This window comes from Podarcis filfolensis, assembly GCF_964270895.1.
Source record: "Podarcis filfolensis genome assembly, chromosome: 8".
Classification (NCBI taxonomy): domain Eukaryota; kingdom Metazoa; phylum Chordata; class Lepidosauria; order Squamata; family Lacertidae; genus Podarcis; species Podarcis filfolensis.
This window is the reverse complement of record NC_139611.1, coordinates 81,858,285-81,885,149: the sequence shown is the minus strand read 5'-3', so window position 1 is coordinate 81,885,149 and position 26,865 is coordinate 81,858,285. Positions and strand designations below refer to the sequence as shown.

General features: G+C 44.2%; 1 protein-coding gene and 1 long non-coding RNA gene across 5 annotated transcripts; both read left to right on the top strand.

Annotated features, from left to right (window-relative positions):
- Positions 1-26,865, top strand: LOC310769099 (histone H3.3A). 4 transcript variants are annotated; one of them, XM_083628202.1, is made up of 6 exons: positions 1-207; positions 3,049-3,073; positions 3,946-3,999; positions 4,957-5,031; positions 7,729-7,846; positions 8,508-9,155. In XM_083628202.1, the coding sequence occupies exons 1-5, from the start codon at positions 179-181 to the stop codon at positions 7,801-7,803; spliced, it is 258 nt and encodes an 85-aa protein (XP_083484328.1). In that variant the 5' UTR covers positions 1-178; the 3' UTR covers positions 7,804-7,846; positions 8,508-9,155. The 4 variants fall into 4 exon arrangements, with proteins under 4 accessions (XP_083484328.1, XP_083484329.1, XP_083484327.1 ...); XM_083628203.1 differs by having other exon boundaries at positions 47-207; positions 8,505-9,155; XM_083628201.1 differs by lacking the exons at positions 1-207; positions 3,049-3,073; positions 3,946-3,999; positions 4,957-5,031 and adding exons at positions 23,515-23,670; positions 24,205-24,358; positions 26,142-26,865 and having other exon boundaries at positions 7,828-7,846; positions 8,508-14,372.
- On the top strand, positions 14,379-23,342 carry LOC310769192. Its single transcript, XR_014551507.1, has 2 exons — positions 14,379-14,967; positions 22,754-23,342. It is a non-coding gene; the product is annotated as an uncharacterized lncRNA (long non-coding RNA).

Genomic DNA, 26,865 nt, shown 5'->3' with positions numbered 1-26,865 from the left:
GGGTGGTTTTCCCATTTCCCGCCCCCCCTACTTTCGCGGTCACAGTGGTGTCGTCCGAACGTCGAGATAAAAGCCTCCTTGCTGCAAGGTTCCGAAGTAGAACGTTGGAGGCCTGAACTGCGCGTGAAAGCTGCTCCTCCCCTGCTGCTGGTTAGAGCTGCAGGGTCCAGCCGTCGCCATGCATGTCAAAATCAAGGTGGTGTATTGGTAAGAAACCATTGCAAGAAAAAAATATATACTATTGCTGCTGCTGCGGTTATTGTGCTCCTTTCTGCAGCCTTTTTATTCGATTGCTGGGAACGCTGTTCGTCTGAACGGGCCATTCCTTAAAAGGCGAACAGATTTTTTTATTATTGCATAAGCTTTATGCTGCTGCATCATCCATTTGCATCGTGCATGTGGCGAAGGAGACTCGAGGCCGCCGATGCTCAATATAACCCCGCAAGGTTCCGCGTTGGGGTTTGCTGCCAAGCAAGCTGATGGCGCCACGCCTCTCGAAGTCGTTTCCTTCGTTGCCGCGGTGGTGCTCTTGCTGTTATTTCTAGAGCAAGGTCTCTCCGTCGACGACAGTGAAAATGGCACAGGATGCCGGTTTCTCTGCCCGGGGGCGTTTGGGTAACCTGGGGAGGGAGGTTCCTATGGGACTTTTTGAAGGTTGGTGGTTTCGTCACTTGGTATGGGTGACCCATCGGTTTATTGCAGCATGAATTCTGGACTTTGGCAGCAAAATGTTTCATGCATTTTGATTGCAAATTGGCCTTATAACTTGTTATATAATCCAGACCGAAGTGTACTAAATGCCTCTATTAATGTGCAGCTTTGCAGAAATATTTATAGTGCTTACGAAGTTATTCAGGATTTTTATTTTTAAAAAAGGGAACACATGGTATCTGATTGCAGAAGAGCAGTAATTGCTGGAAAGCATGTCTCACAAAGATTTGTGCTACCAACGGGTAGTAGCAGTAAACTCGGGATATTCAGTGGTAACTGAGTAAAGTAGGTAACATGAAGCCAAGGTATGGGTAGCCCCACTTCCAGAAATTTAGCCTCGAGGATCCCTATCACATGGCAGTTCAGTGTGGTGTCCTTTTCGCCCAGAGAGAGCATTGAGTGGCGTTGCTCAAACTTCTGTTCCTTCAGCAGAAAAGTAGCGGACAAATTTTGACCAAGCAAACTTCGGAGCACAGTTGGCTAATCCTGGCAGCCGATCTGGCAACAGTTCATTAGTTTTGAGTGACTGTTACAGGTTGCCTCTGATGCGCAGGCAGCTCAAAACAACTCCCTTGTATGAGCACCAGATCACTGGATCTTTTTTGCTAGAGAGCAAGCCCCAAGTGTTTAAATGTAAGCCTCAAGCCTCTCAGATGTCCGGCTGCAAGTGTCAACACAGCCAGGAAAGCAAAGTTGGAAGAGGTTAAGGAGAGTTAAAGATTAAAATCAAGAATTATTTTGGGTTGAATTTTAAAGCCCGATGACCTGCTTGCACAGGCTTTAGGCCCCACTTGTGAGTTGTGACCCACAAGTTGGGGAAATGTTGGACCAGCAGAGTCCCCTTCTTCAGACTGATGCGAGCAATTATGTACAGTGCTTGACATGAATCCACCGTTGATGTCTGCATTCCCACAGATAGACAAATGAAGGTCCCCATGTTAAGCTGCGCATGATGTGTCACTGGCTGGTTGTCTTCATAAATGTAGCTGTCAGTGATCATATGGTAGTTCAAGAAATTCTTTGCTCACCATAAAAAAGAAAACCCAAGCAAGGGGAATGTTTATTAGAAACTTGGAGAATTATAAAACTGAAAATGGATCCCCAAACCTTCCTTGTTTTTAGTGGCTTCCTCTTCTTTACTAAATGGGATGCTGGTGGCACTGTGTGTTAAACCACAGAGCCTAGGACTTGCCAATCAGAAAGTCGGCGGTTCGAATCCCCGCAGTGGGGTGAGCTCCCGTTGCTCGGTCCCTGCTCCTGCCAACCTAGCAGTTCGAAAGCACGTCAAAGTGCAAGTAGATAAATAGGTACCGCTCCGGCGGGAAGGTAAACGGCGTTTCCGTGCGCTGCTCTGGTTCGCCAGAAGCGGCTTAGTCATGCTGGCCACATGACCCGGAAGCTGTACGCCGGCTCCCTTGGCCAGTAAAGCAAGATGAGCGCCGCAACCCCAGAGTCGGCCACGACTGGACCTAATGGTCAGGGGTCCCTTTAGCTTTACCTTCTTTACTCAGCTTCAAATGTTGCTCTGAGGTCTGCAGATGTACTTGGTCATAACGTTTGAAAATGTGGGGCTCTAGCCAGCTAAACACCTGTTTAATGGTTCTATTCAGTGGCGTGAAAGAGAGCTTTTTGGATCCGACACCTGATCTCGCTGACATATAAACTGTCTTCTACCTCCTGCTTCTGAGAGTCTTCCTGAATATGCCTGTTTGAAGGGGCTGTAGGCATTGTCTGGTTTAACCAAGGCTGTCTGTGATGTTTTACCTCTTGGAAGTGAGTAAGCATCACACAGGGCTCTTAACTTTGCCCTTGGATTCAGTATCAAGAAAAGCTATACTTGTTACAATCTGTTAGTCGACCTTGTAAATGAGTCCACAAAAATTACTAACCTACCACTTTTTAGTTCGCCTGCTCTTTCACGCTAGCCATGGAGGGCGGCTGGAAATCAGAGCATCTTTAGAGAACTTGTGAAAGCTTGTGGACCGCTGCCTCCCAACATTTAGCATCCTAAATCGGAATAAGTATGGAGCGGGGGGGATACACACAAATCTAGGAACTATGTGATGGAACAGCAGAATTGGAACCAGTGGATTGAAATTTTAATGGGATCAAAAGTTGTAGGACCCATCAAAGTTATTTTCCTGGCTCCATTTGATTGCTAGACAGAAGGAGAGCAGCTTAAGGGATCTGGCTAGTTGCAGGTGGCCTGGTGACTACAGAAGCCAGTTCATGGCCGGTGGGTGGAGATTATGGGAGTTGTAGTGCAGCCACAGTTTCCATCTTTGCTTTGTGCTAAATGTGATGTTGCAGTAACGCTTGCTTTTCCTTTTCTTGTAGTGGGGCCTGAGGATACAGTCCCAAGGTGAGTAGATCCTTCTGCCTGATATGTAGCAAAACCACTTGAACATCCTGGTCTGCAGCCTGGCTGAAAGAACCAAAAGTAACTGCTGGTTGGATATGGTGCAGCGGTAGTGGCAGTTAGTGCAGGACCTAAGCAATATTTGCTAGCGCAGTAGAGTCACGCCTGTATTAGTGCACAACATATTTCGTTTCCAGGGTTTCTAATGTTTGGCTGGGCTATGACGGTTCCGCTGGTAGAGAACAGGAAACGCCAGCATCTGGAGGAAAGGAGGGTGGCAGGGAAGGTCCCCTCGAATTGATCTGGATCTCTCTGCATCCTACAGAACATGGGAAGCTGCCTTAAACCCAGTATTGTTGACATTGACGGGCAGTGATTCTCCAGGGTTTTGGATAACGTCTCTCTTCCAGCCATACTTGGAGATTTCCAGGATTGATCCTTGGACCTTTAGCACTCCAAGATGTGCTCTGCTGCAGAACCACAGCCTTTCTCATGGCTTGCATGTGCTAATTGAGCACAGGGGTTGAGTCTGAGCTGTTGGCAATGCAAAGCATAGGCCTCCCTCCTCTCCTGATTCTGATTCTGGACTGCTTTCTGCCACAGATTCTCCCTGCTCACTAAGCCCTGTTACCTCTTCAGCTTCTGACACCTCCTTTTCCCGGGCTTCTCCCTTTGACCACTCATCATCATCCCACCACCACACCCCGGGCTCTGAGCTTTCTTCCCTTGGGGTTCCCCAACGGGTGCCTCCCAGCATCTCTGCGTCCAACCAGGCCATGTGTGCTTAGGGAGGGCTTTAACTTTCTGTGATAACAGCTGTGAGTCGATGTTTCGGAACTCTTAAACAACTTCTCCCTCCTCCTCTTAACTTGTAGTATCAGCAGCTCAAGAAGGAACTCGAAAAGGAGTTTCCGGGCAAGCTGGAAATGGTGAGTGGACCCAGGTGCTGCTGGCACAAGTCGTCTTGCTGACCTGCGACCCGTGCAATTTATGGCGATCCGTGGCGATTTAAGCAGCAGGAGGGAAGGAATTTGGCATTTCGGTTGCCTCTTAGGGCGGAATGCAAGATACACTTTAACTCAAGGCCCTCCGGGGCCCTTACACACACACACACACACACACACACACACACACACCCTCTCAACAAAGGCACCTGGTATGGACTGAAAACCTGCAATGCATATCCTGACTTGTTTTGCAGAAACCACTGTAAACCAGTGACAGAGATCTCCACACTGCAGATTCCCTTCAACGTGCAGACCCAGGATGGTGTTGACTTGTGTTCTAGGCTGATGATTCAGCTGCCTAGGTCATTAGTTCTGTTAACAGAACTAAGGCAACACCCTATTCCTCCATCTACACCCAGTACTGTTTGCTGAGTACATTTTACATGCAACTCTGGTTCTCTCCGCCCCCAAACTCCTATCCCTCCCTAAAATGCACCTAGAGCTTTCTTCCTTGGTAGAGTTCAGCCGGGAAAGAGCCCACGCATAGCAATGCTTAGCAACCTTATATCAGACGTTCAGCTTGGCTGCCGTTCTTAACAGCTTGGGAAATGTTGTGATCTGAGAACTAAATAATGGCCAACTAATTGTTGGGTTTGTACTCTCCCTAAAGAAAAAGGATCCATCATCTTGGCTCCAGCATGCCCCAGGCGTCTTCTGCAGTGCACAGGAGATGTTGCAGTAGATGGTCTGGCGACATCCTGCACATGGGAGGGCTGGGTGAGTGGGAGGGCGGTGCCGCTAGGTGTATGCTGTCTCTTACTGTCGCTCTCCAGAAACGCTTGAAGAAATTGCAGCATGCTTGCATCTAAAGATAATCCAAGATGCGCAATGGCTCCTTAATGTGGTTTCATCCCCTCCCCCCCCCCACTTTCTACCTAGACTGGCGAAGGGACTCGTGAGTCCACAGGATGGTTTGAAGTCACGGTGGCTGGGAAGCTTGTGCATTCCAAAAAGGTGAGTCGTTCTGGGGAGCCCTGCTTGGGAAGACAATGGAAGGCCAATTCTTTTTTTCCTTTTTTATAAAAAAATATTCATTTTTCTTTTTCATTCGTTACATCCATCTCAAATTCTTAACATTACTTATGTATTCCTTCCTCTCTCCCCTCCTAGGCTTCCCCCATCTTCCGCTTCTCATTTGTTTCTCCTTTCACCCACTTTGCTACCTCCTTTTTTATAATATTTTTTATTAATTTTAACATATAAATTGTAAAATGTACCACAAAACTTATCACTTATACAATCTTTTTAGACTTCCATCAGCGCCTCTGATGATCCACCGTTTTAACCACTTCTTATGCATTTCTTAACTTTATATTGCCTTTACATCTATTAACAAATCATCCTCCCCCTTCTCCATTTTTACAATACTTCCAATAATACTCCTCACAAAACTTCTTGCAACCCTACAAACGTCGTCTGTTCTTCACAAATACTTTTCAAATACTTTGCTACCTCCTAACAGTAAAAGTTACTAATGACATAACATCAAACATAAAAGTAAAAGAAAATACACCGTAATATTTCTCTTATCTTCTACACATTTTCTAATACAAATAATGTGAATGTTTGTTTAAATCCTGCCATCAAGTCTATCGACTGTCTTTGTTTCTGCAAGCATGATATAAATGGTTCCCATTCTATTTCAAAGTCGCTGTTGTCTTTTTCTCTTAGTCTGTCGTTTTTGCCAATTCTGCATAATTCATCAACTTCACTTGCCATTGTTCTTTAGTTGGTATTTCTCCAGTCTTCCAATTTTGTGCAATCAACATTCTTGCTGCTGTAGTGGCATACAGATGGAAGACCAGTTCTTGAGCACACAGCTATGCAAGGTAGTGGGTGGTTGCAGATTATTCTCCCAACGCTGGAAAACACAATTTGGCAACCTTACAAGATTTTGTGTGTCTCTCTGAACTGTAGAAGTTTTAGATTATTTGCTAGGGTGGTGTTTTTCTCTCTTCAAGACGGGGGAATTTTCAGAGAGATGTGTGCATGTTTTAAATTTGCTCTCTTAAATACCATCTTAGGGACGCGGGTGGCGCTGTGGGTTAAACCACAGAGCCCAGGACTTGCCGATCAGAAGGTCGGCGGTTCGAATCCCCGCGACGGGGTGAGCTCCCGTTGCTCGGTCCCTGCTCCTGCCAACCTAGCAGTTCGAAAGCACGTCAAAGTGCAAGTAGATAAATAGGTACCGCTCCGGCAGGAAGGTAAACGGCGTTTCTGTGCGCTGCTCTGGTTTGCCAGAAGCGGCTTAGTCATGCTGGCCACATGACCCGGAAGCTGTACGCTGGCTCCTTCGGCCAATAAAGCGAGATGAGCGCCGTAACCCCAGAGTCGTCTGCGACTGGACCTAATGGTCAGGGGTCCCTTTTACCTTTAAATACCATCTTAAGCCAATTCATTAGCCTGCAACCCTTCAGGTATTATTGGCCTGCAGCTTAGGGCATTGGCTGGAGCCATGGGAGTCTGGAGTCCAAGCATTTCTGGAGGGGCACGGATCCCCCGTCTCTGCACTTGCACATGGATGTGGTTGGGGAAGAAATGGACTATCCCTTTTCTCCCTGACACAGTAGGAGTTAAAATGTGGGAGGACTCTTATGGAAAAAGAGCTGAAAGGTACATTCCACACACCTATTGCATGTGTCTGGGCGTGGCGTGATACAGTCCAGCCAGAGTGGTACTTAAATGCCCACATAGTCCTTTGCTATCCCCCCCCCTCCAAATAACAGAAGCAGGCCAAGTGGAGATGTTCATCTATTTTTAAAATAATTGTTATTGAATTATTTTATGCTACAAAAAACATTGCAACCATACTACCACAAAATATAATTGAGACATAAAAATTACATACATCAATATTTTGTTATTTGTTATTTACCATCTTATTTCCTCCCAAACATTCCATACAAACCACACACATGCACACAAACGGGGGGGAAATTTAATAATGATAATAATGAACATATTTTCCCCCTTTTATCTTACAAAATCTTTTCTTCAATTTTGACTTCCTGTCAAGTCCCATTGCATATGTTTTATATTACAATTGAATGTACACAAAACAATAAACCTTTCTATATAAATTTTCCAATAAAATGGACATGTTTATCTAATCCATATGGGCCTAAAAATTGCATTTATATTAGTTTTGTATTGTTAAATTGCTTTGGGATGCTTCCTGAGAAGGGATTTCTAGATTAAGTGAATGAAGAGTAAAATAAAGAACAAATTATCAAGTAGGCAAGAATGCAGCTTGTCTTATAATAATAAAAATAAAGTAAAATAATAAATAATTTTATTATTTGTACCCTGCTCATCTTTTCAGCATATATAAAAACTTAATAAAGCACTAAACATTAAAAACTTCCCTATACGGGGCTTTGGGCAAGTGCAGATCTAAGAGTTCAAAAAGGAAAAGGAACTTCCGTGCTGAGAAGCCGAATTCTGCAAGTGGCATAAATAAACTCTACAGTCACATCGTAATGTAGCACCCAAAGACCAGTGTGTACCAACTCTGTGTCCTCGTGGCATCGATCTGTCCCTACACTGTAAAGGAGCCCTAGGCGGACAATGATCAATCTGGTAGCTTCTGAAACTTTTTAGAGAGGTGGGATGAGGACTTCCTTTTCTGACCTTGCTTTTTCTTTCTGCCAGAATGGAGATGGCTTTGTAGATGATAGTGCCAAGCTGAAGAAGATAATCATGGCCATCAAAGCCGCCTTGGCGTAAGGACGGCTGGAAGAATGCACCAACAGCTTAATGCTTAGCAGAGGTAAAAAAACAACAACCCGTAAATATTTCTGCCTGTAATACATGTGCAGTCAAGAGTCTTGGCTCCACGGTGGGGTCTGTACTGGGATCAAACTGCTTTCTCACCCTAGTGCTTGCAATATTGTTCAGTTAGGCTAGGCTTTCTCAAAAACGGTAGCAGTAGGCACACTCCCATTGTGATCAGGTCCCTCTGCTGCTGGGCCTGCTTAATACCCTACCTAGAAGAGTGTATCTACATGATGATGCCAAATTACTTTGTCTGATACAGATTTGAAGCCTACATTTGGCTAGGATGTATCCTCCTAAATGGTTCTGTCCTGTCTTGCAAATTGCGTGAACCAAAAACAGCTACGTGAGTCAGTGACAGCTGAAGATCAAGGGTGATCTTTTGTTTTTGCTGATCAGGATCTTTGGGGCAGAGTTTGGCGATGAGCTCTGGCACGTGTGAAATGCCTCTGAGCATGTGCAGAGTTCTAATCCACACCTAGATATGGGGAATGCGGTCTTTTGTCTGGCTGTATACAATAGCATCTTCTGCCCTATACGTGCCACGCTTGAAGCATTTAGCATAGCTGGTGGGGTGGTGGGTGGCGGCTTGGAGAAGCAATTGCTCATGTACAAAATCACATAACCGCATTGTCTTTCTCTTCCTTGCTCAGCAGCTCAAAGAAAAATCTGTTTTGTTCACCTTGGCCGAGCGCTTGATGACGGGAGCTGCTGAAACGTCAGCCGACACCTGGCAGTTTCCTGAAAACCCTTGCGTAGGATGCCAGCTTGAGCAAAGCCTGATGGGAGAATTTGAGCTCTGAATAAGATGCACTTTGACACCTGTGTGCTGACCTGGGCAACGCCCAGCAACTACAGTGCCTAACACCTTGGTGTTGTGTATTCAGTGTGTGCTGCACGCGATCTTGGCTTTCTCTGTAGTTCTTGTTTTAATCTGATATACTAATGGTGGAAACTGATTCTAGATCGCAGTGGAGGGTAGGCATCGTAGAGCCCTCTCACTAAACAAACAATCAAACAAAACAAACTTGTTCTGGCTTCTTAGATCACGGGATGCTCTCGGGTGCTTTTGCCTTCTGTGAGTTGGCAACTTAAAATACGCTTACCCAGTGCTTACACAACACGGTGGAATCCAATTCCTTTTCCACAAAAAAAAAAAAAAAATCATTTAATATAGGCCCAAAACATGCAACTTGAGTATTCTTTCTTGTTCCTTTTCCACCCCACTCCCGATTTTCAAGTTGCAAGATGGGGGGAAAAATGGAATCCATTTGGTATCCAATAAAAGACATTTCAAGTTGTAACCTGTGTGGAAACACTTTATTCTCTTGCATATTTGTGTGTAACTACACAAAGTTGAGGCATAGGCTATCTACGTTTTTACACCAATATTTTACCTTATAATATTTTACCTCCACCCCAGTCGCTGAGCCCAGGCACGGAGATCCAGCACCCAGGGCCTTCTTGGTAGTGGCACCCCCCCCCCTGTGAAACACCCTCCCATCAGATGTCAAGGAGATAAGAAACTATACAACTTCTGGAAGACATCTGAAGGCAGCCCTGTATAGGGAAGCTTTTTAAGGTTTAAGGTTTTATTATGTTATTATATATGTTGGAAGCTGCCCAGAGTGGCTAGGGCAACCCAGTCAGATGGGCAGGGTACAAATAATAATATCATTATTTCCAGATTAAGGTCTTAAGCTACCGTACATCAAAGCTGAGCTTATATGAGTGCCATGGGTGAATGGCTGCCTTGTATTCCATGCCCATTTCATCCTGTGATTGAAGTTTTGTAGTTTGCCTTCTCCCATCCCCTCAAAGTGAAAGCGTAACTTCTTGTAGCCTGTATATCCTCTTCTGAAAAGAGATCCAAGTGCAAAAGACTCCTCCAGAAGTTGATTTTAGTGACTGCCCAAGACCACCATAGCGTTGTTGGGATGAATAAAACTCTGCAAATGAATACTTTTCTCCCCCCCCCCCCCTTTTAAGGCATGCGTGAAATTTGATTTCCAACCTTCATAAATGTGTGACGTCTGCTGTAATCCTCAGAAAAACATTGAATTGTATTTATAAATAGTAGCATGACCTCTTTTTCCATAGTTGGAAGAAACATTGAGAAGCATTGTAAGTAAAATCAGGAGTATGGAGTGCTGCTGGAGCAAGAGGGGCTCCACCTTAAATTATCTAATCTTGTTTGGTATATTGAAGCTTCCCACTGATTTTGCCAGTGCATGTTTCATCCAAAATATTTTCATTTTAAAGGGCACTAATCAGCTGTAATAGGTACAATTTGTACCTATTACAGAATGCTTAAGGGCTAAATCTCAAGTTTAAATACTGAATAAGAGCTCTTAGGTCCCCAACTGTGATGCTTATGTGAAGCTCTGGTCTGCCGTTGCTATGCCAACAGGATGCCATCACTTGGGTACTAAGCTGCTTACAAAGCAGGAATTAAGTGGTTCCTTCAGAGCTTCGCAAAATGACATTGCTCTTGGTTTTTGTTTTCATAACGAGAGCTGGGAATGGAGTTGAGGTGGCTCTCCTCAGTTATGTACTACCATTATGGTACGGTAATGTATGCATATGATTGTGTGCACCTTGCTTCTTAAAAGCAGGAAAAATCCCATTCCTAAATTGCTTAACCAAACTAAAATTCCAGGGAAGCAGGGTACTTGGTTTGAGCACTTTGACTTCCTCACAAAGAAACAGTTTCAAGTGCAGCCCTTTGTAGTGTGCTGGGGCAAGGATAAACGATTGCCAAAAAGTGTAGGGAAATTGTGGAGACCTTTTGTGGACTATTTTTTTTTTAAATTATAGTCTAATGAAATTGCAAGCAGGATTTGCAATAAAAGCTGCAGAAGAAAAATGATAATAAACATTTTGCAATAAAGATATAACGCAGTAGAAAAGGTTTGAGTAAAAACGAGGTGGGGTGGGAAGTCAATTTATGAAACAATTTAATTGTTATGAAGATTATTGTGAAAATGTTTGAAACATTTAATAAAAAATACACTGGGGAAAAAGAAATGTGGAATCTGGCCCTCCAGGTGCTGTTGAATTCCAGTTCCCATCTGTCCCAGCCAGCATGGCCAATGATTGGAAAAGATGGAAACTGTTGTCCAACAAAATCTGGACTGCTGTAGGTTTGTCACCTCTGGTTTAGTGTTCTCTGTACAGGCATGGCTGCTGTGCAGAAGGCACTGAACTTCAACAGGAAGTCATGGGATGAGAGAATGGCGTGAGGGGGCAGACTTGATAAGGCATGTGGAAAAAATTCTAGGACCCAACAAGACACAGCATGGAAATGGGAAACAAAGCATGGCATTTAGATTTAAAAGAAGTAGCTGTTATGAGAGCGCAACGGACTATATAGTTCAGGGGCGTTTCAATAGATGTGCACGGTCTTTTCACAGTGATCTGTAGAGAGCTGTCTGTCCTAAACTTGATAGTGGTCACGGGGGTGAAGGAGCAAGCTGTTACTAGTTATTAAATTTGTATAGCACCCTTCATCTGTCACTCTCAGGGCAATTCATAATTTAAAATATTGACGCAAACAATCTGTACCAAACATTCTCAGTCCAACGTCAGGAACTCCAAACAAGCAAAAGCAAGAAACTAGTCAGCTTTGTTGCTTATGTAAAGTTCTGTGCTGAAAACAGAGTTGCTGGGCTCATTTAGAATAGTTTGCACTGATCAATAGGGGCTTAAGTGGATATCTTATGAAAATAGTGGCACAATATAATTCCATCCCTTACTACTGCTGCTGTTGCCCCACAGTGGCTTTTGATAGTTTTTGGTTTTGCTCACTGTTTACAGCTAACATCCACCAGAGATCATCCAAGTATCTGTTACACATTGAGACATTTGGCAGGGGTTCAACATTGCTCCTCTCAACCCGCAAATTAGATGAAAAATATTTGAACCAGACATTGCAAATGTTGAGGCGGAGAACTGCCTTGGGAAGTTGCCAAGTCTTTCCTCTCTCGTCTAAAAAAGAATCCTCTACACAGTAGCTAGTCCTTTTTTATAAGTTAATTTCCTTGCTCTGTGTGAAGCGTGCAACAAGTAGCAATAAATTTAAGAAGGATGTTGGCAAGGCGGAACATGTGCAGAGGAGGGGACCAAGATGATCAAGGGTCTGGAAACCAAGCCTTATGAAGAATGGTTGAATGAGCTGGGTATGTTTAGTCTGGGAAAGAGGAGACACGATAGCCATCTATCTCAAAGGCTGTCACATGGAAGAGGGAACAAGCATCTTTTCTGCTGCTCCAGAGGGTAGGGCCCGAATTGATGGATCCAAGTGATAAGGAGATTCCAACTAAACATCAGGGGGGAAACTTTCTGACATTAAGAGCTATTTGACAGTGGAACAGTCTCCCTTAGGTCTTTAAGCAGAGGTTAGATAGCCATTTGTCATGGTTGCTTTAGCTGAGTTTCCTGCATTGCAGGCAGTTGTACTAATGACCGTCAGGGTCCCTTCCAACTTTGCAATTCTTTGATTTTATGTGAAAAGATGCAGTCTGCTAAATGCCTGTGGATTGCTTGCAAACAGAATAACAAGAATGGAGGGGTCAGTGGGGGAAGCAGAAGGAAAAACAGATGCATTATATTTAGTATTAGCTGCAAGGGTGTAGGGTGGGGGAGCATAATGTAAATTATGTGGCTTGTTCCCACACTCCAGCAACAGTGATCCCACTAGCCTGTAAGAAAAGCTTTACAGAATGCTGTGGTTCAGGGCTAAGGAATTAGCTTTCGCCCTTTCTAAGCTCCAAAGGGCTAGTAGCCAGTTCAAAACCTAAGCATTAGATTGCAAGATAGGGGGCTGGGGAATGTCTTTAGAATAGGAAAGGGGGAGAATACAGCATTTTTCCTCTCCCTCAGAAAAGCTCCACATAGGATAGGGTGAGGCGTTTTCTAACCTCCTGGTGCATATCTCCTTGATGCCAAAAACCCACCTACTATACTATATAGTACTATATAAGCTGCTAGGGGCTTCAGCTCCCTGCTTCCATTCCCTGCCTCCAACTGACAAAAGACCAAGCCAAGAGTGTTCTGCAACATGAGAAGGTCTGGATGTAAACTGAGACAGCCCCATGGTTGTCACAGAAGCTATGAATTCCTGAGCCACTTCAACTGCATGGACCTCTCTGTGGATGTTAATGTCCTGGGCTTCTTTGGGAGGAAGGGAAGAATACAGGTTTAATAAAAAATGTGAATTTCCCCCCGCAATAAACGAAGTCGAGACCAAAAGTGCCTAAGACCCACCGCTCTTCCCCCTCTGCTGTTAGGGAAACTGCTGTCAAGCAGTCCCATAGTTTTTTGGGTTTTTTTCAATGGTGTGTGTGTATTTAATGTAAAGAATCAAGCTGCATTTTCTGTTAATTAAGAGCCTCTTATTTCTGTAGGAATTTCTTCTTTTTATAGTTGCCTGCCAACCCATAAATAAGTGTTTGCTATGTAATTCAGTCCTATGTGTTTTTAAGCAGGTCTAAGTCCCGATGGGACTTACTCCCTAGTATACGCTCTTAGAATTGCAGCCACCCTGCCTATTTTTATCCATGTTCACCTAAAAGCAAATCCAGTAGTTAACAAAGACTAGAATGGAAAGCAACAAAAGATTTGAATTGACCTAAAAGCACCAAGTTTGTTTCTGAGGGAACATGTCCAATTACATATGGCAAGTTCACTAGTGTACAATTTTAGTGTCTCTTTCCACATGGCACAGAATCCATTTAGGATTCCATGGAATCTGTGGTGAGGATCCTATGGAAATCAAATTATGATTTGAGATCACGGCGATGACTGCGAACAAAGAGTGATCACTTACCCATGCTGCAACAAAAAATATTTTAAGTTGCTGTTGACGTGATTCACGTAGGCCCAATTCTGCGCAACTGAAGTTCGCATTCCTGATATTATTACAGGTGTGCTGATTTTTTGTTACAAAACGCGTTGAGGCGATTATTTCAGAACCACACGCGAGAGAAACTCAGTTCGACTCGCATGTAAACCGACCATTCTCCTGTAAGAATGGAGCATGGCTTGGCTGGGCGCTGCTCCATTAAAACACATTGCTTTTGGCACAATTTATAGTGTCTATAGTCTGCACCAGAGCAGCTTCTTTCAAACGACGGCTAGATATTTGTGGAGAGGGCAACCGTTGCCATATGTGAGATGTGAAATGAAACCCTGGCGTTTCATGGCTTTCTCTTTCTGGGGCTCTCCCTGCGGGAGCAGAGGCGGAGAGGGCCTCGCTGAGGCGTCGGCAAGGCGCGCAAGATGGCTCCCGAGGAGCCTCGTTCACCTCAGCCGACCCGCCGCTTCTTCCAGCCGTTCCCTCCCCCTCCCCCACCCCGCTCCAGCCCCGTTGCATGATGGTTAAATAGCCTGGCCCTGGAACCCGCCATTTTCTGTTGGGGCTGGCGGGAAAAGCGGGAAGGGAGCGGAGAGCAGCGCGAGCGCCGCCGCGGGACGACCAAACGGCACCAACGGCCGCTGAAGCGCGAGGCGTAACAGCTCAGGTAACGAAAAGGCCGCGAAGGGCCGCCGGCCGAACCCCGCTCCCCGCGCGCTCTTGTCCTGTTGGGTGAGGGGAGGGAAGTAAAGGGGGGCAGCTGGAAACCGAGGTCGTCTGAGGCGATGCCTTCGCTCCTTCATTTCTCTCCCCCCCCCCCCACACGCCAACGCTTAGACGCCAAGTCCCGCCTTCCGTCTGCATCTTGCCGCCTATTGGCTGAAAGAGCGAGGGTGACGGCCGCTTCGCTGATAGGCCCGAAACCCCTGAGGGAGCTTGGGATGGGATTGGTCGGCAGCCGATGTCAATCGCCGAGGAACATTTTTTTCGGAGGTTCTGCGCCCTCCCCCTCCCCCTTTTGCTCTCCCGGGTTACAAACCAATTGGCCGGCCGCGCGCTGGCCAGTCGGGAAGAAAGGCTTCTGCGGCCTGCGGGTGTTGGGGGGGGGGAGTGCTTTTGTGCCACCTGACTCCGGGCAGCCAATAGGAGGAAGCGGTCTCCGCAAAGGCTCCTGGGGCGTGTAGTCCATTTGCGGTGCGGCTCATAGGTGTTCCCCAGGTGTCCTGGCCATGTAGTCGCCCCAATGCTTCCTGTTCCCAGAGGTCACCGCAGCCCCTCCCCGTGAACAAACAACCCTCCCCCCGCTTTCCTAATGTTGTTACTGCACGTGCTCCCCACCCCCCAGTACGGGATGTGGGGGGGGCTGTGGTTACCATGGCAACTGCCTCTTCTGTTTGCCAGGACCACCTAATGATGACAGGCGGTTCCTTTTCTTAGACCTTGCTGCTAACTCTGGTTTTTCTAAAGTTAGGTTTTACAGAATCAGCTGTGGAGACTTTGTCCATTTAGAGCGAATGGGGAACTGCCCCACCAACCTCATCCAGGCCAGGGGGTGACTGTTCCACCGTCGATCTGCTCTTATTATCAGAAAGTTCTTCCTGATGTTTAGCTGAAATCTCCTTTCTTATTTAACTTGAAGCCATTGGTTGGCGTCCTGCCATCCAGAGCAGGAGATAGCAAGCTTGCTTCCTCTTCCATGTGGCAGCCCTTAATATATTTGAAGATGGCTTACAGAATCTCTTCTCAGTCTCCTCTTTTCCAGGATTCCTCATAAGGCTCGGTCTCTAGACACATTATGTGTCTAGGATTTTAAAGCCGTTTGAAAGTTGTAATGGAAGGGGTTTTTTTCTGGGGGGTGGTGGTGGTGCGGATATAGTGCAATCCTGAGCAAGTTTAATTAGAAGCAAGCCTTGATGAATTCCACTTTGAGCCAGGTGCAGGCTATCTTCACTGTGAGCCAGGTGTGGTGCTCTCTCACTGCTGTTCACACAATACTGGTCCCTCTCTCTCTCTCTCTCTCTCTCTCACACACACACACACACACACACACACACACTTGAAGGCGAAACGGTTGGATTGGCTAGGTTCTCCTCCCCTCAGGTATTTTAGAAATTTAAAAACTATAAATTTGCTTGTGCATTTTGATAGCAGATTTTTTCACCCCAGAGAATGTAGAAGTATAAAAATTATATTGTAACATTGGTTGTTGTTAAGGTTTTTATGTTGTTCATTATTATTATTATTATTATTATAGTTTATTACCCGCCCTTCACTCTCAGGTACTAGGGCAGGTTACACCAATTAAAACACAATATTAAAAACAATTTGAAACAGCTTGCAATCACATAAATAAGGTACCTAATTAATAATAAACCCGTGTTAGTCATATCCATTAATTTCATTGAGTCTACTCTTGAGTATGACTAGCAATGGCTGCAACCATAAGCCTTTAGGGTGCCACAAGATTATTGTTTTGCTGCAACAGACCTCTGGAAATTAATGCTCTGTATTAAAGTAATTCTCTGTATTGGGACTTCCGGAGGCGGCGCGACCGGTAATGGCTGCCTTCTCCGAGTAAGGAGAAGGGAGCTCCGCTGTAAACGGGTCGTCCGCTACGGCGAAGCGGAGACCCACTCAGGAAAACCACAGGTGGCAGAAGCCTGTGGTCTCGGGACCCGGCGGGCGCCAGAAGCAGCCCCCAAAACGTTGAAGGGACCCCGTAAGGGGCTCCGGATCGCGGAGGGGGTAGCGGCGCTGTGGGTCGTTGCGCAAACAGCGAAGTGAAGCCGCATTGCTGTTGCCGGTCAGCGCTGTCCTTTCTTCCTGCAACTTTTCTGAACTTTGGAAACTACAACCCGTGAGTAAATTTGGACATTGAAAACTTTCTGAAACTTTTGTCAACTTTCTGAAACTTTTTGAGAACTTTATGAAACTTTTAAAACTTTTTTAAAAAGTTGAAATCTGGCTGAAAACGGAGTGAGGATAAGCAGGAAGCCCATCTCCCGCTATACTGAACTTTAAGCAAAGAGCAGGAGGAGTGGAGACAAAAAGTTATGCGTTAACTAAATGCTGGCACCCTGTTAAAGCAGTTTTCTGAGTGAAAGACTTTGAGCTATTGACTTTTGCTGGTCATATTCGGGGTGCACTGATATCCTTCTTCTGTGGCACCAGTGGATTATAAAATAAATAAGAATCTCTGGTGCTGGAGCTGCCTGGATGAGCACCAGTTTGCAACTTTGGATACATTGAATTCAGGTTTTGAAACATTCTGAGTTGGAACTGGATACTTTGAAACTGTTGCAGTCAAGGCACTGTAAGAAACACTGTTTTGCTTTAAGTTTTACTCTGCTAAAAATAATACATTGTGGAGGCGATAGACATGGATTTAAATTTATAAGTTTAACTTGGATTTGATCTTTTCCCTGAAGACGTATTAAGCTCCCTCTAGAGGATTTTGGACTTACAGTAGTGACTTTGTTTTACTTTCCCTTTCCCGGCTTCTGTTTGACTATTGCATCTGGGACTCTGCTTTCTCATGGGAACAACTTGGATTGACCTTGGATTACAGATAACTTTGGAATGAGTGGCGCAAGGAGAAGAGGAAGGACTAAACAAACAACTCTAACTTTATCTGCAGCCTCACAGCGTAGATCTTCTGTGCCGGCCTTGCCTTCCACTTTGCCTCCAGACATAGAGGCGGCCTCCCTAATACAGGCAGGGGAGGGTGAGACAGAGGAGCTGCACCTGGGAGATATGGCTTCAGGGACAAGTAGCTCTGTCTTGGAGAAAATTTTGGAGAAACTGGAGGCTCTGGACAAGAAGGCTGATTTGCATACAGCTAAAATTGAACAGAACACAGAAAGCTTGAATAAGCTGACTGGACAAGTTGCACAGAATGCCCAGTCTATTGGAGAATTAAAGGAGGCTGTAGGTGAAAATCGTAAACTGGCTGAAGATACTAGTCAAAGATTGGAAGAACTTGAGAAAGAAGTAAGACCACTCAGCAAACAAGTTGGAGAACATCAGATTTACTTTTTGATGACAGAACTGCGAAACAGGGAGACCAACTTGAGGATACGGTCAATACCAGAGGTGGAAGAAGATAATTTTATTGAATTTCTAACTAAGGAATTTGCCAAGTTTTGGAAGTTAGAGGAAAAAGACTTTAAAATTGTATCTGCTTTCAGGCTTGGCAGAGTCAGAAGGACAGAGAAGCCCAGAGATTGTTTGATAACACTGAGATCAAAGGAGGAAAGGGACAAGATTTTGGGCCTGCACTACGAAAAGTCACTAGACATTTTGGGCAAGAGAATTGAAATCTACAAGGACATTCCTAAGCAGTTGCTCGACCTTAGATCTAACTACACGGAATTGGCAAGACTGTTGAGAAGCAACGCAATTATCTTCAGGTGGGAGTTTCCACAAGGATTATCCTTTACCTACAGAGGGAGAAAGATCAAAATCAAAACAGTGGAAGATAGAGACAAGTTTTTGGGAGCACACGGAGAAGACCTCCACAAAGGACTTGGATTGCCAGCGCCAGAACTTCCAGGGGAGCCCGCCCCCTCGGATCCTCAAGGACCGGAGAACAAGGTACCACCCCAGAAAGAATAACCAGACCTATCCAGGATGTCTCTGCAGCTTTTGAGTTGGAACATAAATGGCTGTAACAGTCCCGAAAAAAGGTCTAAAATTTTTCATATTTTAAAAAAGGAACAATTGGACATTATATGCTTACAAGAAACACATGTGATTAGGCTCCATAGAAAGGTGTTAATAAATAAAAGGCTTGGTCAAGAATTTATATCATCGGATACAGTTAAAAAGAGAGGTGTAGTGATCTATGCAAAAGAGAGCCTTTCACCAAAATTTCTCTTTAAAGATGAAAGTGGAAGAATCCTCGCAATAGAAGTACAGTATCAAGGAGAAAAAATTTTGATATTAGGAATTTATGCTCCAAATGAAGGAAAATCGGATTTTTATAAGAAGTTGCACGAGATCATGCTGGATTATCTGGATTACAACAACGTCATCATGATGGGGGACATGAACGGGGTCGTATCAACAAATATGGATAAGTCACAGAACCAGAACATTACTAAAGAGGGAAGACTACCTAAGACCTTTTTTGAAATGACTGACAATATGGACTGGGTTGACATCTGGAGAGTTAGAAACCCCCTGGGAAGAGAAGGAACATTCTTTTCTGAAGCTCAACTGACTTGGACACGAATCGACCAAATATGGATAACTAGAAGTCTGGCACCTAAGGTGAGGAAGGTGGAAATCTGCCCCAAAACATGCTCCGACCATAACGCCTTGAGAATGGATATGACATTGATCCCAATCGGCTCCTTTAGATGGAAGATGAATGATGGCCTGTTTAGAGATCAAAGAATTGTAAAGAAGGCCCAAAAAACCTTAAAGGACTATTTTGAGATTAATTTGAACACTACGGTGGAAAAAAGAACTATCTGGGATGCAAGTAAAGCTGTGATGAGAGGGTTCTTGATTCAACAGAATTCCTTAAAGAAAAGACTGCAAAATGAAAAGAAAGATAAAATTCTGGAAAGTATCAAAGAGTTGGAGAAGAAGTTAAGATCTAACCCGAAGTCCCAACCGATTCTGAGAGAAATCAAACTTTATCAGGCGCAATATTCCAAGCTGATAAATCAGGAAATAGAATGGAAGATTAAAACAATGAAACAAAAAACTTTTGAATCGGCAAATAAATGTGGGAAACTGCTAGCTTGGCAGTTGAAAAGGAGACAAAGATTAAATACAGTAACAAACTTAGAGGTTGAAGGAAGGAACATTCAGAACCCGGGAGAGATTAGAAAGTGCTTCCAGAGGTATTTTAAAAAGTTATATACTCAAGGGCCACAAGATGAAATAGAGATTACACAATTTTTGGAGAGAAATGGATTAGCAAAGCTGTCAGAAGAAAATAGAACAATTTTAAATGGCAAAATAACACGACAAGAGATTGAACAGGCCATCCTGAGTCTGAAACAGGGCAAATCACCAGGGCCAGATGGACTGACCTCTAACTACTATAAGACATTGAAGGATTATTTGATACAACCTTTGTTGGAGGTCAGTAATGAAATAATGGAGGGGAAGAAGGCGCCTGAATCGTGGAAAGAAGCATTTATCACATTGATTCCAAAGTCAGAAACTGAAAAGACACAACTTAAGAATTACCGTCCCATCTCCCTTTTAAATGTGGATTACAAAATATTTGCAGATGTTTTGGCACGAAGATTTAAGAAAGTTTTAAGTGAGATAATCCATAAAGACCAGGCAGGCTTTCTCCCGGGCAGACATATGTTTACTAACACAAGGAACATCATAGACATATTGGAACTTTTACAAACAAACATAAACACTAAAGCAGTTTTAATTTTTATAGACGCGGAGAAAGCCTTTGACAACATTTCTTGGAAATTTATGAAGGGGAATTTAAAAGAAATGGGAGTGGGACGGGGGTTTGAGAACGGGATTGAGGCAATATATTCAGAACAAAAGGCTAAACTGATAGTTAACAATGTGGTTACAGAAGAGTTTAAAATTGAAAAAGGTACACGACAAGGCTGCCCGATTTCCCCATTACTGTTTATTTCGGTTCTGGAAGTGCTCCTGAATATGATTAGGGGGGACCGGTTGGTGGAAGGGATTCAGGTCGGAGCGAAACAATATAAACTTAAAGCTTTTGCAGATGACCTAGTTCTGACATTACAGGAGCCGGAGTCTAGTTTGAAAAGAGTACTACAATTGATTCAAAACTTTGGTCGAGTGGCAGGATTTAAGTTAAATAAGCAAAAAACTAAAGTTTTGGGGAAAAACATGACAGATATTGAGTTGGAACAGCTTCAGAAAGAGACAGAACTAAATGTGGTTAAAAAAGTTAAATACCTAGGGGTAAACATAACAGCAAAAAATCTGAGTTTATTTAAAGATAATTATGAAAAATGTTGGTCAGAGATTAAGAGAGACTTGGATAGTTGGTCAAGACTAAAACTTTCTTTGTTAGGCCGAATAGCTGCCATCAAGATGAATGTATTGCCAAAAATGTTATTTTTGTTTCAGACACTGCAGATTGTAGACAAGACAGAGTGCTTCCGGAAGTGGCAGAAAGATATTTCTAAATTTGTCTGGCAGGGCAAAAAGCCCAGAATCAAATTTAAAATATTAACAGATGCGAAAGAAAGAGGGGGCTTTGCCCTGCCAGATTTAAAGTTGTATTATGAAGCTGCAGCTTTCTGCTGGTTAAAAGATTGGTTACTTCTTGAAGATACGGATGTCTTGGATTTGGAAGGTTTTAATAATGCGTTTGGATGGCATGCATATTTATGGTATGATAAAGCTAAGATAAATAAGGCCTTCAAGAACCATATTGTCAGAAAATCAGTTTTTAATGTCTGGACAAAATATAAAGACTTACTGGAGAATAAAACTCCGAGGTGGCTGTCACCCCTGGAGGCTAAGGCTCGGAAAAGAGCCAATATGGAGGCCAACTGGCCAAAATATTGGGAGATAATAGAAAAGGATGGTGACAACTGGAAATTGCAGAGTTTAGAAAAGATGAGAGACAAAGTGCGAGACTGGTTACACTATGCTCAGATTAAAGAAGTGTTTAAAAATGACAAAAAGCTAGGATTCCAAGTGGAAAAGTCAAAGTTAGAAACTGAACTGTTAGAACCTAAGACTAAGGTACTTTCAAGAATGTATAACTTGCTGCTGAAATGGAACACACATGACGAAATGGTAAAATCAACAATGATAAAATGGGCGCAGGATATTGGGTATAATATTATGTTTGAAGATTGGGAAAGGTTGTGGACCTCTGGGCTGAACTTCACTGCATGTAATGCGTTGAAGGAAAATGTGATGAAAATGATGTATAGATGGTACATGACCCCTGTTAAACTGGCTAAAATATACCATTCGTCCGATAGCAAATGTTGGAAATGTAAGGAAAATGAAGGAACATTTTTTCACCTCTGGTGGACCTGCCCTAGAGTGAAGGCCTTTTGGGAGAAGATATATAATGAATTAAAAAAGGTGTTTAAATACACCTTTACTAAGAAATCAGAGGCCTTTCTCCTGGGTATTGTCGGCCAGAGTGTGTTAAAAGAGGACAGAACATTCTTTTTGTACGCAACAACAGCAGCAAGAATATTAATTGCCAAGAATTGGAAAACTCAGGAGCTACCCACTGTGGAAGAATGGCAGATGCAACTGATGGACTATATGCAATTAGCCGAGATGACCGGCAGAATTCGAGACCAGGGAGAAGAAAGGATGGAAGAAGACTGGAGGAAATTTAAGATTTATTTACAAAAATATTGTAATTTGGCTGAGTGCTGAATTGGATGCCAGTGCAGACAATTGTCTACCATTAAATTAGATTTAAGGCTGAATTATATGTCAAACCAAATTAAGATTATTAATTAAGATGAGTTAAATGATAATTTGTTTGAAATTAATTTAATAATGATGTAAGTGTATACGGGAGGTGTGGGGGAGTCCCATGTAACAACTGAGAGATGTTAAATGGACAATGATAAGTGCTTATCTAATATATGCTTTATTTGAAAACTTTAATAAATATATTATAAAAAAAAAAAAAAAATAAAGTAATTCTCTGTATTAAAATATGGCACATGCGTTTCTTGGGCCTTCTGGTTTTTACCGTGTAAGCCTATCTGTGCATTTTCAGAAGTAAGATTGAGTTCCATGAAACTTACTTCCAAGTATAGGATTGCAGTCTTATGTTAGCTGATGCCTGCTTGATTTTTTAAAGGGGGAGGAGCAGAGGGAAAGGTCTGTGGAGCAGCGTGTATGACAAAGGGTGAAACGGAGGGAATATATTGTGGAGCTGAGACACACGAATGAGATACGTTCTTTTATTAGACCCTCTTTTTGCATGTCCCCGTGTATAATGCCATAGACTGCTGATGTAAGTGATTTCTGATCAGAATAAAAAAAACTTGCGCTCCCGGAAGGGCTTTTTCTTTCCCTGACTGAAGTAATTAATCTCTGTAGGTGCAGATACAAGTAAACAGGAGTAGTGCACTTCCTGCTGTGATGTCAGTGTAGCTAGCAAGAACTACTTTACTGCTAGTGTAAAACTTTATATTTGTCCCGCACTTTCTATGCAAGTGAACTTTAAGGCTCCTGCTCTTTCAACTGTTAAATGCAGATGTGCCTCAGATGAAATGACAAAAAAGTAGATATAGGTAATGCATCATGCAAATATTTTAAATTTAGGACTTTATCAGGTGTTGAAATAAGTTTCCAGAGAAAGTGGGGCTCGGCATGTCACGTGTACATCTGCTAAAGCTTCAGCAGTTCTCTTGATGCTGTCTGCTGTGCCGGCTAGATAGCCAAAGTGAATTGGTTCAGACAGCTGAATAAGGCAACTGAATTGCTTAAAGAAGCTATGCATGAAGACGATGCATCAGGCTTTTGGACAAAATGGAGGAGTCATATATACAGCAGGTGGTTGTTCTGGGGTGCTGCTATGGATAACCCATTAGGTTCCTTCCAAAACCTAGCTTCTGTTATTGACAGGGTTGTGATTTCTGGTTTTGGGGAATGTTCAATGAAAATCTAGAGGTTTTCCTCCCTTTTTTTATAAATATATTCTGTTCATAGATGTTTTTACCATGAAATGGGGTTTGTAAACTGAGCCCAAGGCCCCAGAGTTGCTAGTGTGTAGTACCTTACAGTGCAAATTGGACGCAGAGCTATCAAAAGTGTCCCTGTTTCCCCATAAACTCATCTGTACTCCATTCCCTTAGCAGGTTTCTTGCAGCTTAAGGACCACCCAGGATGGCCCGTACTAAGCAGACTGCCCGTAAATCCACTGGTGGGAAAGCTCCTCGAAAGCAGCTGGCCACCAAAGCCGCCCGGAAAAGTGCACCGTCCACTGGTGGAGTGAAGAAACCTCACCGTTACAGGTATTTGGAACAGGCACTCGATAGCAGCTCAGTTTTTTGGCCAGTACAGGGTGGGGTGGGGAGCACAGAGAAGCCAGACAACTGCTCTCAAGCCTACAATCTGGTCAGCCCCTAGCATCAAGTAAAAGTGCTCTCCGAAGTTGTCATGGGGCTGGGGATTTGGGAAGGAGGGGTTGCTGTTCAGTTTCTCTACCCTGTTTCCCTCCATCCTCATGACTTCTAGCTGTGTCAGCAAGGTTGGAGGGAGATGATTACTATTTCCCTATACAGTGGTGCCTCTGGTTGCGAACAGGATCTGTTCCGGAGGCCCGTTCGCAACATGAAAAGAATGCAACCTGCAGCGGCCCGTTTGCACACACACAGGTTGCAATTCACCGCTTCTGTGCATGCGCGGGATGTCATTTTGCGCGTCTGCGCGAGCAACGAAACCCGGAAGTAACCCTTTCCGGTACTTACGGGTTGCCGCGGGACGCAATCTGAAAAAACGTAGCATGAAGCAAACGTAACATGAGGTATGACTGCAATTTCTCCCAGGCCTGGCACTGTGGCACTGCGAGAGATCCGGCGGTACCAGAAATCCACAGAATTGCTGATCCGCAAGTTGCCATTCCAGCGTCTGGTTCGTGAAATCGCTCAGGACTTCAAGACAGACCTGCGGTTCCAGAGTGCTGCCATCGGAGCTCTGCAGGTTTGTGCCTCATCTCCTTGTTGCCTCTCCCTTCTTCGTCCTGAAGACTATGCCTGGTTCCAGAGAGCTGCTCCTTTGTGGGAGTTTAAAGGCCAAAAAGAAACCCTGCTTGCTTTTTGCAGCACAGGCTGTGTCACGTGCCCTCAGACTGTTCTCTTGAGCTGCTTGATATTTCTAGAAACTCTCCCTCTGACACTTCTGCCGTTGTCACCTTCTAAATTCATAAGCTGCATCTGGCATCCGTTGGACATGCTAGATGTGAGCTGGAGACTTGTGCCTGAGCAGAGTCGTTGTGGGGGATGTGTTAGAATCATAGAATCATAGAGTTGGAAGAGACCACAAGGGCCATCGAGTCCAACCCCCTACCAAGCAGGAAACACCATCAGAGCACTCCTGACATATGGTTGTCAAGCCTCTGCTTAAAGACCTCCAAAGAAGGAGACTCCACCACACTCCTTGGCAGCAAATTCCACTGTCAAACAGCTCTTACTGTCAGGAAGTTCTTCCTAATGTTTAGGTGGAATCTTCTTTCTTGTAGTTTGGATCCATTGCTCCGTGTCCGCTTCTCTGGAGCAGCAGAAAACAACCTTTCTCCCTCCTCTATGTGACATCCTTTTATATATTTGAACATGGCTATCATATCACCCCTTAACCTCCTCTTCTCCAGGCTAAACATGCCCAGCTCCCTTAGCCGTTCCTCATAAGGCATCGTTTCCAGGCCTTTGACCATTTTGGTTGCCCTCCTCTGGACACGTTCCAGTTTGTCAGTGTCCTTCTTGAACTGTGGTGCCCAGAACTGGACACAGTACTCCAGGTGAGGTCTGACCAGAGCAGAATACAGTGGCACTATTACTTCCCTTGATCTAGATGCTATACTCCTATTGATGCAGCCCAGAATTGCATTGGCTTTTTTAGCTGCCGCGTCACACTGTTGGCTCATGTCAAGTTTGTGGTCAACCAAGACTCCTAGATCCTAGACTCCTAGATCCTAGACCCCAGCTGCTTTCTGCTGTGCTGGAGTTTGGAGAGGTGCTTTCTGCCTTTATTGCAGCTCAGTTGATAAAGAGGGGATGGGGAACCTGTGCTGATTAAGATGCTCTTGGGTGCCCAGCTCCCATCAGTTGCAGCCAACGTGGCCAAGGATGATGGGAGTTGTAGTTCAGCAACATCTGGGGAGCCACAGCTTCCCTGCCACTGTTGAAACTATTAGATGGGCTGAGGCAGGCTTGGAGAAGAGAAATGAGGAGCTGTGACACCCTCCCTTCCAGTCTTCCACCTCCTCCTCCTCCTTTGGAGGTCATGCTTGTTCTGGCAGCGACCATCTGTGCTGGAAAGTAAGGGAGGAACAGCTGCTGCCATAGCAAGCGAGGTCCTTCCACTTCTTTAAAAAGAAGGTAAGTGTCGCTGTCAAAGATGAAACTGAGATAAGAGTGTGGGAGTATCTTCTCCTCCTGGGAGCTTGGGGTGTGAATAAGATGTTGTCGATATTTCTCTCCTGCTCCATCTGGCGATGCTCCCTTCTCCAGGATTCCAAAAATTCCAAGGGAATTAAATTGCGCGTATCCCTTCAGCAGGCAGGTAATGTATGTGATCGGCCTTCTGTTGCGTGCAAGATGAAGAGCTAGCATTTTGAAATCCATGAGTATGTCAACACACAGATGATCTGTTGCAAAACCTTGCTGCTTGTGTTTTGTATCCGCCCCCTTCCACGCTTGAGCATTTCAAAACTGCTCCCCTACAAAGCAGTTCCATTATTTTTACTTGAATTTCCTTGTCTCAATAGGAAGCCAGCGAGGCGTATCTTGTGGGTCTGTTTGAGGACACCAACCTGTGTGCCATCCATGCCAAGCGGGTCACCATCATGCCAAAAGACATACAGCTGGCTCGCCGCATCCGTGGCGAAAGGGCTTAAGTTCTCCTCCCCTCCCCCTTCTAACATTTATGCCCCTCCCCAGGCAGCCCCACCCCTGCTTGTGCAGTGTACTTAGAATACACTCCAGGTTTTATTTTCCCCCCCTTCCTACTCCTGTTTGTAGTGGCTAGGACATGTGAGAAAATGTTAGATAATCTATTGTAGTACCTCTCCAAGATCGGGAGACTTGATTCCTATTCATCATGTACAAGCAAAAAAAAAAAAATCCTTTGAAACCTGTAAGACTTCTGGATGTTGTTTTTTTGTATTTTTTTTCAGAATTGCAAAAAAGTAATAAAAACCCAACAGGGGACACTTTTGAAATACCTGGTTTTGTACACACAACTTTAAGTAGATAATAGGCATTTCAATGATAAAGAGCTTTTGGTCTTTGGTCTGTAAAATATCTGCAAAGAACACTACACTCTTTTTCTTTGGTTAGTCTTTTTTATTTTTGTCTAGGCAAGGAGTGCTTTCTAAATCCCAACCCCCTTATTTTCCATGTGTCTTGTGTCTGTGACTCTGACCTTTGTACCAATAGGGACTACTCATCTTGAGGCAGTAAAGAAAAAATAATAAATGTTGAATGACAACA

Bases quoted from the DNA above. Each gene is read 5' to 3' on its own strand.
- LOC310769099 (XM_083628201.1), top strand. From the start codon at position 23,543: ATGGCCCGTACTAAGCAGACTGCCCGTAAATCCACTGGTGGGAAAGCT. The intron at 23,671-24,204 runs GTATTTGGAACA...AATTTCTCCCAG, and splicing joins AAGAAACCTCACCGTTACAG to GCCTGGCACTGTGGCACTGC. The intron at 24,359-26,141 runs GTTTGTGCCTCA...TTGTCTCAATAG, and splicing joins CTGCCATCGGAGCTCTGCAG to GAAGCCAGCGAGGCGTATCT.